The following is a 14,679-nucleotide window of genomic DNA, read 5'->3' on the forward strand; positions in this document are numbered from 1 at the left end:
AAAGAGTAGGGGTCTAGAAAAGGGAGGTAATTTAAGTTTTTATATATATAAAAACAATCGTTTTGTAGTCAGGGAAGCCATCATTTAGGAAATGGAGTTTGAGTTGTATTTTCACACCATGGCATGCTTGGTAGTACGTAACCCGTGAAAACGGCCTCTGGTTAAGTATGGATGAGATGACTGATAAAGTTGTTAAAGGTTTGTCACTTGAGAAATTCCAGAGGAATTGTCCTGAATAACCTATAACTTTACAGTCATCACCTTAATGTGTAAATGAAATAAAAACTTCCATCTTCATGTGAAGTAGGTTATAGGATTTCAAGTGTCTCACATACGCCGTTTTGCCACACGGTTGACCAACAGCTTCAGCTGTCCAGCACAGTCTCCAGTCTCCACACTAAGCATCAGATTTCATTGATATGCCTCAGTTTTAAGCCTGGGACTTTTTCCTGATGCCATCTCTCTTGAAGGAATCAAATTTGCCTTCTTGGAGCAGAATTATGAATTTGGGAGTGCGAGATGGTCCCTTCACGGATGCTTTTCTTACTTAAATAACCCCTCCATGTTAGCAGTGGCAAGAAATGGTGCTGTTGCCAGGGTGACAAGAACAACTCCCTTGCAGTTGTCCTCTTCCTGGTGGGCTCACTTGGACTTTGTTTTAAAGTGCTTGGAGCCAGAGAGCAGTTGTCAAAAGTTGATGTTATGTTGCCATAAGACTGTTGGATTCCAAGGTAGACCTGAGTAAATTAACTTGGTGGTCTGTGCGCTGGCTGCTGCCAACTCAGCACATGCATTCACTTCCCTTCCAGGGCAGGCAAACCCTGTCTGCATGAAAAGTGTTACTTCCTTCTCTCCTCTGTCCTCCTGTGGCATGAATTTTGAAGGAGCTCCTTCCCTTGTGATCTCTCCTTTATCTCATGAATACCTAGCAGTCATGCCTGAATTACCATTTCCCATAATTCAGCTCTATTCTTACTCAGTATTCGCAGAATTGATTTCCCACCTTCCTTCTCTTGTATGTCTACCTCGGTGCCAAAGTCTGCTTCTCACCCAGAGGGTCGTTGATGAGATGCCTGTCCAGCCAGAATCAGTATCGTACCGTGTGTGAGATTAGCGTTAACTTGACCCTTCACGTGGGTCACAGATCAGCCCCTTTACTTTAGTCTCCTTTTGATCCAGTTTTAGAAGGCTGCGACTATTCACCATCAGTGCTCGTGTAGGAAGCAATTGCACTGTGTCCCAGTCTGGCAGCTACGTGAGGTAAAAACACCCAACAGGTACTGTCATCTATTATTTGTCGCATTCATTTCAACGGAGCTTGAGGCTTTCTCTCTGCCAAATTGTAAGTGTGTGTGTGTGTGTGTGTGTGTGTGTGTGTGTGCGCGCACGCACCTATGCACACATTAAATAAAATGAAGGGGGAAGGGTAATCATAAAATCATAGAATTTGGAAGATTAAAATTCTGAAACCTTTTTTTTTAAATCTTGGCAAAGCACACTTGGCAGGCCACACTTGAGGCAAAAGTGGATATTTCTTCTTAAAATGCATTTCCCAGGTTTTGTAATCTTAGAATTTCATCTGTTGGTTTTTCAAAGTTGCTTTGAAATGGGCTATTTACAGCAGAACCAACATTTATAGCACAAAACGTTACAAACTTAGTGATAAACTTCAATGCTTGGTTTTAAAAATACCTTCTAAGTAAGAATTTATTATGAGTATAGGGGTAGCTTGCTTTCTTTTGGATGACATACCTAAAAATTTAAAATACAAAATTGCATACTATAGACTAAGTCTTAGAATTGGTAATAAAATAGAACATTTGATTAAAAAGGAGGGGACAAAAAATAAAAACTCCCAGTGCTATGAAACATGCAGTCTGAAATAAAAGTTGTAAGGCATATTTTCATAGTTAAGGACATCAGAAGCCTGTCCTTATTTTAAGTCTATTAAAGTTGAAAATGAACAATAACTTGACCTTTGCAAATTCCCAGAGAAAAATACATACTAAAAGTGATTTGAACATAGGTCTAATGTACTCGTGATGTTTCTCTAATGCAGGCCCTGTTACAGTTTAATTTAATATCACTGAATATCTTCTTGAAAACAGCTTTTGCCTCTCTGGAACTTATAACCAAAATCATTAGTCTGGTATTTTTCTTTGGAGTTCTAGAAAATAAGTCTAATATCTTTTCCTCGGAATTGGTGATTCTTTTTTGAGGGAGACGATAGATATTCCATAACATACAAAGAAGTGGATAGTTTTCAGGCTTACAGTTAATTGTTCAAAAGTACATTTAATATGTTATACTTTACTCAGTTTTCCCATTACGCTCCATCTCTTTAGCTTCCAGTTTTACAATATTGAAGCCATTTTACATATTTTTCTTTCCCATCTGTCACCAACTTTTGCTCTTGTGCTCCACTGTTCTCTTCTCAAGCACTTTATCATAGCCTGGGGCTGCTTTACCTTACAAAGGAATCACCTTCTTTTTAAAAATTTATTTATTTTTCTTTTGTGGTTCAAAAGCTCTGGTGTTTCCTGCCCCACTACTCACTGCATAACCAAGGATAAGTCGTTTAACCTCTGTGAGTCTGTTTCTTCTTCTGTAAACACTTAGAGAGGGTGGTCATGTGGATTAAATAAGCCAATACATGTAAAGCATTAAGTACCATGCCTGGCACATAGAAAGTGGTCAATTGTTGTTTTGTTATTTTTATTTTAGAAAATTTGGAATGTGCAGAAAACTACATAGAGAAAAAATTAGTATCACCCAAACTCTTACTACTCTTAACTAATGATACATATTAATATAATTTAGCCAATTTTTCTTGTATATATAATATATGAATTGTTTTGTAGTCTGTGTATCATTATGAACATTTCCGCATGTAATTTAGTACTGTTTCATAACATGATTTTTTCCTGATGAATTTTTTAAAATTTATTTTTTTTTTTTCCCAAAGGTGAGAGAGTTCATATTTTATCCCTTTCTTTTTTTTTTTTTACGATTTTATTGGGGAAGGGGAACAGGACTTTATTGTGGAACAGTGTGTACTTCCAGGCCTTTTTTCCAAGTCAAGTTGTTGCCCTTTCAATCTTAGTTGTGGAGGGTGCAGCTCAGCTCCAGGTCCAGTTGCTGTTTCTAGTTGCAGGGAGCACAGCCCACCATCCCTTGCGGGAGTCAAACCAGCAACCTTGTGGTTGAGAGGACGCGCTCCAACCAACTGAGCCATCTGGGAGCTCAGCAGCAGCTCAGCGCAAGGTGCCATGTTCAATCTTAGTTGCAGGGGGCGCTGCCCACCATCCCTTGCCGGACTCGAGGAATTGAACCCGCAACCTTGTGGTTGAGAGCCCACTGGCCCATGTGGGAATCGAACCGGCAGCCTTCGGAGTTAGGAGCACAGAGCTCTAACCGCCTGAGCCACCGGGCTGGCCCCCAAAATTTATTTTAATATTACAGTTGGCATACCGTAACATGATTTTTAATAGCTGCATTGTTTTCCACTGCATGCACATCCCACAATCAACCAGTTGCCAGACAAATTTTCATTACCATGAATAATACTTTGATAAGTATGTTTGCTCACATGTCTTTATGCTCATCTTTAACTTTTTCTTAAAATAAATTCCTAGAAAGACAGTTGCTAGGTAAAACGTGTAAACTATTTTAAAGTTTTCGTCCCATTTTTTCATTTTCTGCCCGGAGCAATTGTCTGATTTATAGTCCAATCACAGTGTAGAAGGCCAATTTTCCTTCCCTTCAGACTTTTTACTCGTCTCCTTGCTTTCATCTCATCTTATTTCGGTGTGTTTTAAACGCAGCTCCAAGCACATTCTTCCTCAAATAAGATTTGATAATTTATTTCACTCTTTAAGATGTTTCAGTTATTTCTTTCCTGTTACTAACTACTACGTACCAGTCAAAACTCCTTGCCTGTCAGGGAGTTAAGATTTCTCCAACTGGCAGCTCTCTCCTACTCCTTCTCTTATCAACTTCATTTCTTGTTATTTCTTCCGTTGAACTCACATTCACTATGTTCTAGGTTGTGTTTCTTTCCTCCAGTAAGTGCTTCTTATCTCAAAACTGATTTTGAAGCTCCCCTCCAATGATTTCCTGATTCTTTTTTTTGTCCCCTCTCCCTAATTTCTCTCCCTAGAGGCCGGTCAGCACTTAGCATAGTTCATGTATTATGTAAGTATGTGAATTCCTCTCAAGATTCCTGTCTGTTTTCGTATTGCTTTGTAAAATGCTTTTTCCCCCAGTGTTTCATGTGTGTGTTTTGTTTGCACATTAAAATCGCAGGTTCCTTTGTGGCAGAGGTTTGTTCTCCCAACAGTGTCGAGTCTAATGTGTTTTACTCAGCAGACACTCAATAAATTGGAATTGGATGGCTGACAGGTTTTCTTTTTTAAGATGAATTGTGAAGCATTTAGTAGCTTTTAAATTACACTTTGCACTGTAGCCTGCCAAATTCTTTCATATACGCTGGTTATTTCTTAAAGAACAGGCCACTCTAACGTAAATAGTTTTTGTAGCATAATGACCAGCGTCAACATTATACCTACTAGGTTTCCAGAATTTAGATCCTTAGTCATTCTGCTTTTTTTCTCTTATTCTTTTCATCCATTGAATACTTTTTACAGGGTTTACTCTATCTTTACTGTCTTCCAGACTGAAGTTGGCATGGATAATATATACGTATGCAATTTCTGTAAGAAGGTGCAGTGGACACCTTTTGTACCTTACCTAAGCATTTAGCTCATCTTTTTATTCCAGCTGTTAACCGTCTTCTCAGGTGTAACCAGAGGAACCCGTGAACTGGATGGCTCCCACTTTCTGCCCTGAGGCTTCACTGCCACCACGTGGGGTTCATTTGGGACCTACTCAGTGGTTCAGATGAGCACAAACCTAAACATCCTGGAGGAGTTAACACCCCCCCAAGGCAACCCATAACTCAGGGGCTCCATTCTAAGGTGCTCTACAGGACCCTTCAGAGGGTCCCTGGGAGAATTGAGCCAAATGAAGAAATAAAGGCAGGAATGGAGAAGATCAAACAGTTACGGAGAGGAAGTCGTTAAATAAAGCTCCATATACAGCTTTCTATGTACAGTACTACATAATTTACCATTTGGGCATGTAAATTTCCTGTGTTTCTGCTCTTGACTTTCCTAAAATAATGGCATCAGTGATAATGAAAGACCAAGTGCAATTCCATTTGCCAGTAGAAAACCAGACTCTTGTGTTCTATCGGGAATCATCAAAGGAGGTTCTGATTGCAGACAAAGAATGATGAACTGTCAGAAAGTCTTCTCCAAAGGCTGTCTTCTAGTCCCTGGTTCTGGGGTATACGAGCAGTCAAGATACTAAGCTGCTGTGGTGTAAAGCACTGAACCTGATGCTGGGTACACACAAGGATATGTGAGATACTGTCCTTATTTCAGCCAAACCGGGAGGTGAAATACCTATACTTATACAAATACCTGTATAAATACTCGCCAGTTTGTTGGCTGCTATTAAATGTGTTCACTAACAGGGTTTATAGCATTTGAGCCAAGCTTTGAAGGATGGAAAGGATTGGCCAAAACCAATAATGGATACTTTCACTTCAAGTTATTGTGAAGATACAGAATGATAATAGCATGAATTGCTCAGAAAAGTATAAAGTACCACACAAATGCAAGATACCGATAATGATAACAATATTAATGTTTCTGGAATAGTCAGGTAATAAGAATATGCAATTTCAGAATTAAATGCCCAGTAGCATTTATCATTGATTAAGGAGTAGATAAGTAATCCTATATTTTAATTTTGTTTTGTGTTCATTTAAAAATTCCAGTGAAATTTTAAAATTTAAATTGCTCTTTGTATTATGTATTACTTGTGCCATAATTCCAATCTCAGTTAATGTGACAGCCTTTTTTTTAAACTGAGATATCATTGACATTATATTAGTTTCAGGTGTACAACATAATGAACTGATATTTGTATACATTGTGAAATGATCACCACAATAAGTCTAGTTAACATTTCTCACCACAAATAGTTATAATTTTTGTGTGTGTGATGAGAATTTTTAAGATCTACTCTTTTAGCAACGTTTGACTATACAATACAGTATTATTAACTATGGTCACCATGCTATACATTATATCTTCAGGACTTATTTACTTTATAACTTACTTACTTTATAACTTTGATCACCTTCACCCATTTCCCCCCTCCCCAACCCTGGAAACCACCAATATGTTCCCCATATCTATGAGTTCAGTTTTTGTTTTGGAGGTTTGTTGTTTCTGTTTTTTAGATTCCACATATAAGTGAGATATCATATGGTATTTGTATGACACTGGTTTTAAGCACAGATTCATGTTTGAACATAAGGTTTTAACTGCTATTTGAATATTACATTTAGAGTATCGCCTCAGTATACAGGAGATTTCTTGAAATATCTTGACAGTCTAGTATTTTGCTAGAATTGCTTCTTTCTTCTTCTCTTAAGAATCTTTCCGAATAGAAAGAACTGTATACATAAAGTTTTAGAAATGAAATGTCAAAATATAACTCCAATATAGTAAAAAATATAGGTCCTGTTTTAAAGACCTATGTCATGATTTTAGAAAAGTAGATTAGTGGACACAATTGGAAGGAAATATGTGGTATGCTTTCAGTAATATACAGTCTGCCAGTATTTATAAAATGTGCATTATAGAATTATTTCCTGTGCCTCACAAATATTTCCAAGGAAAAAAATTAAAGACAGATGTTACACTGAATAGCAAGGTAATGCGAGTATGAGTTTAAAAATAGTTATTCTGCCCTGTGTCTCTTCATTCTTCAGTGTCAGAAGAAAATTGTTATTAAACTCTAGAATTAAATATGTTGTGCTGTGTGCTAAGTCCATTTACATTTTATGGCATAATTTTATTTGTTCTGTACTAGGTGGCTGCCAGATAAACTGAATAATGTTTGGTGATATTTTAAAGTTATAATTTCATCAGCAACTGACTTAGGGGATATAAATATAAATCTGGAAATAAAAAGTGTTGTGTGCCATATTTGGCTGCTCTAAGGACTGAAATATAACTTTCCCCACCACTTTCCAGTGGGCTTTTCCTGGGAAGTCACTTGTCATTGTTCTGGCAAATTTCTTTTCATCCTAAATTGCACAAATATTTAAAAGGAAAACTATGAAGTTTGCACAAAACTCATTTTAAAGATAACTTTTAAAAATTACAGTAATTAAAATAATTAAACTATATAAATGTGTCTTTGCCTTATTCTAGGCCCATACCCCAGAGACATTTCTATAGTTTTATATTGTTTTATTTGTATGTATTTTGCATATTTAAATTTATTTGCTAAGGCATACTTTTATATACAGTAAAATGCACAGATCTAAAGTGTTCATTTTGCTCCCTTTTGATAAGTGTATACACCCATGTAACCCATATCTCAATCAAAAAATAAAATGTTTCCATCATTATAGAAAGCTCTCTTGTGCCCATTTCTACTCAAATTCCATACCTCCCTCCCCCAGAAGTATTAGGTTGGTGCAAAAGTAATTGCGGTTTTTGCAATTATTTTTAACCTTTTAAACCACAATTACTTACTGTGTTTAAACGTCATATAAATGCAATCATGTAATATGTTCTATTTTGTGTCTGGCTTCTTTTGTGCAACATGTTATTTGTGAGATTTATCCATGTTGCTGCATGTATTAATAATTTGTCCTTTTTATTGCTGTATAGTATTTCATTTTATGAATATGATAGTCTTTCTGTCTGATTTTCTGTTGATGATTTGTATTGTTTCCAATTTTTTGGCTATTATGAAAGCCACTAAGAACATTGTTCAAATCACATACGTACAGATACATAACGTTTTGTTGATGGCTATGCAGTTCTCCATTTTTTCCACTTAACTTGATTCATTCAACCAGTATCCTATGGATAGATAAATGGGTATTTACGTTGTTTATAATAATCTCTTTCTTTTGATTAATAGGGAAGGAGAATATTTAACTTTCTAACAAATTGCCAACAGTTTTCCTAAGTGGTTGTCCAGTTTTATATTTCCACCAGGAATGCGTGAGACTTCCAGTTGTTTCACCGTCTTTGCTACCATTTTGTCTGCTCGGGTTTGCAAATTTAATATAAGTGTATAATGCATTAATTCTATTTTACTGAACTTTTTATGGATTATATATCATTTTATTATGGATTGTACACCATTATTTTTTTTTTTCAATTACAGTTGACATTCAATGTTATTTTATATTCGTTTCTGGTGTATAGCATAGTGGTTAGACATTTATATAATTTATGAAGTGATTCTCCCCAATTAGTTTAGTACCCACCTGGTGCTATTCACAGTTATTACAATATTATTGACTATATTCCCTATGCTGTATTTTACAATGACTGTTTTGTAACTACCTATTTGTACTTCTTAATCCCTTCACCTTTTTCACCCAGCACCCCCAACCCCCTCCCGTTCTTAAATTCCACATATAAGTGAGATCATATGGTATTTGTCTTCCTCTGTCTGACTTATTTTACTTAGTGTAATACCCTCTAGGTCCATTCATATTGTCACAAATGGTAAAGTTTAATTTTTTAATGGCTGAGTAATAGCCCATTGTATATATGTACCACATCTTCTTTATCCAGTCATCTATTGGTGGGCACTTAGGTTGCTTCCATATCTTGGCTATTGTAAATAGTGCTGTAGGGAACATAAGGGTGTATATAATTTTTTTGTATTAGTGTTTTGGGTATCTTTGGGTAAATATCCAGAAGTAGAATTGCTGGGTCATAAGGTAGCTCTATTTTTAATTTTTTGAGGTACCTCCAAACTGTTGTCCATAGTGGCTGTACCAATTTGCAATCCCACCAATAATACATAAAGGTTCTCCTTTTTGCTACATTCTCGACAACATTTGTTGTTTTTGGATTTACTGCTGATGGCCATTCTGACAGGCGTGAGGTGATATCTCATTGTGGTTTTAATTTGCATTTCTCTGACGATTAATGTGTTGAGCATTTTTTCATATGTCTGTTTGGTCATGTGTATATCCTCTTTGGAGAAATGTCTATTTGGGTCATCAGCCCATTTTTTAATTGGATTGCCTGTTTTTTCTGGTGTTGAGTTGTATGAGTTCTTTATAAATTTTGGATATTAACCCCTTATCCGATGTAACAGGGTTAATATCTTCTCCCACTCAGTAAGTTGTCTTTTCGCTTTGTTGATGGGTTTCCTTTGCTATACAAAACCTTTTTAGTTTGATGTAGTCCCATTAGTTTATTTTTTCTTTTGTTTCCCTTGCCCAAAGAGGTATATCAGAAAAAATATTACTAAGAGAAGTGTCAGAGAGTTTACTGCTTATGTTTTCTTCTAGTTTTATGGTTTCAAGTGTTACTTTTAAGTCTTTTATCCATTTTGAGTTTATTCTTGTGTATGGTGTAAGAAGGTGATCCAGTTTCTTTCTTTCTTTCTTTCTTTCTTTCTTTCTTTCTTTCTTTCTTTCTTTCTTTCTTTCTTTCTTTCCTTTCTTTTGCATGTGTCTGTCCAATTTTCCCAACACCATTTATTGAATAGACTGTCATTACCCTATTGCATATTCTTGCCTGCTTTGTCATAGATTAAGTGACCATATGGGCATGGTTTTATTTCTGGGTTCTCTTTTCTGTTCCATTGATCTATATGTCTGTTTTTATGCCAGTACCATTCTGTTTTGATTACTGTAGCCTTGTAGTATAGTTTGATAATCAGGTATGGTGTTACCTCCAACTTTATTCTTCTTTCTCAAGACTGCTGTGGCTATTTGAGGTCTTTTATGGTTCCATATAAATTTTAGGATTGTTTGTTCTAGTTCTGTGAAAATGCCGTTGGTATTTTGATAGGGATTGCATTTGGGTAGAATGGACATATTAATATTAATTCTTTACATCCATGATCATGGTATATGTTTCCATTTATTTGCATCTTTTTCAGTGTTTTTTTTTTTCAGTGTCTTATAATTTTCTGAGTACAGATCTTTTACCTCCTTGGTTAAATTTATTTCTAGGTTTTTTTGTTGTTGTTTTTTGCAAATTGTAAATGGGACTGTTCTCTTAATTTGTCTTTCTGATAGTTTGTTATTGGTGTATAAAAATGCAACCAACGTGTGGATATTAATTTTATATCCTGCTACTTTACTGAATTCATTTATCAGTTCTACTAGTTTTTTTGGTGGAATCTTTGGGGTTCTCTGTATATAGTTTCATGTCATCTGCAAATAATGACAATTTTACTTCTTGATGTAGGACGGTACTGCAAGGAGATGCCAAACTCTTCGCAGTCTCAAGCCGTGTGTTTTAAGAAGTTCAATTTCCCTGATTCATACATGAAACTGTATCACTTAATTTCTCCCTTAAAATTCTGTTTAGCTTTAACTGTGATTCTCAACTGGAAGGGAGAAAAAGAGTATGGGGAAAAAAAAGTTAAGGATTTTATATATACATACATACATACACAAGGGCCAAGACATTTAAGTGGCAAACAGTTCTTTTTTCCGGTTAAGGGATGTCATTGTCTTAGATTTTTTTCATTTTCCGTTTACCTCGTTATTCCATTATCAGCCTTAGCAAAGGGCTCGCCTTTCTATTCACTTCACAAGAGTTCCTGCATGAGCATTAATGAGCAGAGAACAAGAAAACAAAGTAGAGAGATGGATGCCATAGCATAAGTGGGCTCATCACTGAGATGAGTGACTAGCTTCTGCATTGTAGACAAGGGCAAGTCATATTTATATCCAGTAAAATTACTATCACGGGGCCTTCAGAGTTCATGGAACAGAAGTTGGAACTCTGAGTATTAACTCCATTAATGACAAACCAAAAACATCATCTTTTATTCCTTTAAACCTGGTAGAAAACTCTCAGAGGTCTGTGATTCTGCATATTTTAGGATCCACCTTACTTGGTACAGTGGAGACTAAAATGACAATGACAGGGATATGCTTGTCTGTAGGGTTGGTTCCACGGTGCTTTGAGTTCTCACTGCACCACCTGAAGTGAAGTGAAAAGCCTAAGATAAGAAATACTAATGGGGTTCTCTACCTGTTTTGTTTGCAGACTGCAGCTGAATATGTCAAATCTCGACTCCCTGAGGCCCTTAAACAGCATCTTCAGGACTACGAGAAAGACAAAGAAAATAGTGTGTTGTCTTACCAGACCATCCTTGAACAGCAGATTCTGTCAATTGACCGAGAAATGCTAGAAAAATTGACTGTATCCTATGATGAAGCAGGTATGTTTGTCTTTAATTCACACACATTCACACAATTTTTCTTCTTGCAGAAATTTCTTTATAGATTTTGGTTAAATGTAGGCCCTTTTCTCAAGTAGAAGATGAAGGGCAAACTGGATCCAGTTATATAGCATGGATTAATAATAAGTTTCTTCTCTGCAGTTTTAGTATCAAAAATTTCATCAGGAGGCTCCTAAAAGTAGCTCTTAAATATTAATCCCTTTTGGATTTTTGCTCTTTTTTAAATGGATTTTTATCAATCATGTCTTCTTATTGATTTACTCTTTTAAAGTGTCACTTCAGTTTTGGATACCAGCTGAAAACTTTTATATCTGAAAATCCAAGAATTGTTATTTGCTTCAAGTATTATTTTTTAATATCAGAGATTTTCTTTTCTAAAGAGGTGCCATTTTTTTCCTTAAAGTTTCAATTTGAACTTCATTTTCTTTTCCTTTAGCTCCTCAGATGAATCCTAGCCCCTAATATCACACTGGACACTTCAGTTCACTGCCTGCCATAAGTTCATCCCATCCAAGGGAGCGTATTGTTGAAGACGTGAACAGACCACTTTATAATACCATTTTTATCTATTCTGTGGTCTAAAACCCAATTTCAATGAAACTAGTGCCATGTTACTTGGAATTATTGAAATCTTTAATAAAATTGAACTTAGGAAAAATACTCTGATTAAAATTGTCACACCCCCTCCAAAAAAAATGGAGGAAAATAAGTTTCTAATGGTCAAATGTTAGTAGTATTAACCCCTATTTTAATACCAGGAACTTCTGTTTTTATTGCCACAAGGAAGTTTTTAGTGTGCATCTTACTGTCTTCCTCCTGATCTAAGTGGTCTCAGTGCTGACATTCTTAACATTTGATTTCAAGGTTGAATAGCAAACAGAAGAGCAAGTTAAAATAACAAAAACAAAAAACCCCAAAAAACCCCGAACGTTATGTTACGTATGCCTAACTACTAACGTAATTTTTCTAGTTATTAAGCTGTCCCCATTTACATCCCACCCTCTAACCTCTGTGCATCCCTCTCGGGGGGGATCCACATTCTAGCCTTGCCCAGTACATCTCTACCATCTCTGATTCTCCTTTACTTTATTTATTTTCCAGACATGTTGGCTTTCCTCTGTCTGCTGGGTGGTTAGTTATTTGATTTGTGTATTTATCTTGTTTTTAACATTCTTTTCTGTGGAATTCTCATTCATCTCCTCTTTCATCCTCAGTGGAGTAAAGGAAGGCTACAATCAGCCCAACCAAAGTAATACTTACTGTGTTTCCCCGAAAATAAGACCTGGCCAGACAGTTAGCTCTAATGCACCTTTTGGAGCAAAAATTAATATAAGACCTGGTCTTATTTTACTATAAGACTGGGTCTAATTAATATAATATTATATTATAATAATATAATTAATAAAATATAATATAATATAAAAATATAATATAATAAATATGATACCAGGTGTTATATTAATATTTGCTCCAAAAGATGCATTAAAGCTGATTATCCGGCTAGGTCTTATTTTCAGTCAAACAGGGTAAATATTTACAACATCTCAGAATTCATGGAACTCATATACTCTAATTATTTCCTGCCCCCATAACCATTTTATGATGAGAAGACTGAGATCCACAGACTTACGATGATACAGGTACTTAGTTGAAGAGCTGGGACTGCAGCCTCCTAAGTACTGATCAAGCTGGGCCTTCACCGCACTAAGGCAGGTTCTCATTCACTCATTAGGCGGTTGTTGAATGCGCAGTGATATACTAGGAAGTTGGAGGGAAGAGGGAAGAATATTGACGAGGTAGGGAGAATCTGAGATGTAGAAAACAAAGACCTTGCTTAGTCTAGCTCGGGAGCTAAAACTCACAGGTGTGGCTTCTGGAGAAAAATTCCTGAGTGGTTTGGGAATAAGTACACTCAGTAACATCCACAGCATTAAAGTTAAGCTGAGGGGATGTGGAGTAAAGGAATAGTGAAAATGGCGCAAGTTTTCTACGGAATTCTTTAGGGGAGGACATTAGTTTAAACCCTGGACAAATGACGAGTGCGGGCTTGTGAGGAGAAGAGAGATGCCGTCTGTGTAATGAAGGGGCCGAGTGGACACCAAGGTGGGAGTGAACATCAGCCACGACCTCCCACTACTCAGACCTTTCCTCTTTGGGGATAATTTTCCACTCACTGCCCTGTGGTTGAGCAGCTACTAACCGCAGAGCACACTTGTACACGGCCTTTAGGGCCGAATGCTGTGGCGCAGAATTAATGTATCAGTAAACTCTGCAGAGTGAAGCAGTGGAAATCACTACAGGACTGGGAGTTAGAGGACCTAAATTCCAGGCCTTTCCTCTAGCTTAGTACTGGTGTAGTTGTTAGCAAATCAACGTCTCAGAGCTTCCGTTTCTTCATCTGTAGAGTTGGGCTAATGTCTCACAGGGTTATGATGACAAAATATATCATATTTGAAGAAGTACTTAGAAATCATGTTACAAATGCCGCTAATGCAGAATGAGAATAGATTTGGATCCTATCTAGCCCTCAGACCAGTTTAAGGTGGTCGTAGAGATTTTCTTGACATGTAGTATTTGTGGAGGTAGATGCAAATTTTTTTTTTTTTTTTTTAAGATTTTATTGGGGAAGGGGAACAGGACTTTATTGGAGAACAGTGTGTACTTCCAGGACTTTTTTCCAAGTCAAGTTGTTGTCCTTTCAGTCTTAGTTGTGGAGGACGCAGCTCAGCTCCAGGTCCAGTTGCCATTGCTAGTTGCAGGGGGCACAGCCCACCATCCCTTACGGGAGTGCAACCGGCAACCTTGTGGTTGATATGCCGCCATCCGGGAGGCAGCTCAGCTCAAGGTGCCGTGTTCAATCTTAGTTGCAGGGGGCGCTGCCCACCATTCCTTGCTGGACTCGAGGAATTGAACTGGCAACCTTGTGGTTGAGAGCCCACTGGCCCATGTGGGAATCGAACCGGCAGCCTTCGGAGTTAGGAGCACGGAGCTCTAACCGCCTGAGCCACCGGGCCAGCCCCTAGATGCAAATTTTTAAAAATGATCTCCAGAAGCTTTGAGAAGTCAAGCAACATCTATTGTTAAATCATGCAGTCCAGGCTCAGTTTGTCCTTGGTCATTCCTGTATGAGGTGACACATTTGATGGGGGCTCTGTGCATATATGAATAAGTGAATGTCACTGTTCGTTGTAGTCAAAAGTGTGTCTACTGCCTTCTCCTCCACTATCCATATATCAGTGATTTCATTCAAAGACAGAGGAGAAAATAGGAAAAGTTATTGCTATTTAACAGAAAAAAACTTCATCATAATACAAAGGAATCAGGAAATAGAATTGAAACGTGGTAATAGTATCTAATACTTTC

The 14,679-nt window shown here is 36.9% G+C and overlaps 1 protein-coding gene across 2 annotated transcripts in view; it reads left to right on the top strand.

Annotated features, from left to right (window-relative positions):
- The window catches only part of PPM1L (protein phosphatase, Mg2+/Mn2+ dependent 1L), a 254,990-nt gene that overhangs the window by 161,793 nt on the left and 78,518 nt on the right, over window positions 1–14,679 (top strand). For both annotated transcript variants that reach the window (XM_019731941.2, XM_074327260.1), the window contains exon 2: window positions 11,121–11,295. In XM_019731941.2, the coding sequence (XP_019587500.1) occupies window positions 11,121–11,295 (175 nt within the window). The remainder of the gene's footprint in view (window positions 1–11,120; window positions 11,296–14,679) is intronic.

The sequence above is a fragment of the Rhinolophus sinicus genome, linkage group LG01 (genome assembly GCF_036562045.2).
Source record: "Rhinolophus sinicus isolate RSC01 linkage group LG01, ASM3656204v1, whole genome shotgun sequence".
NCBI lineage: Eukaryota > Metazoa > Chordata > Mammalia > Chiroptera > Rhinolophidae > Rhinolophus > Rhinolophus sinicus.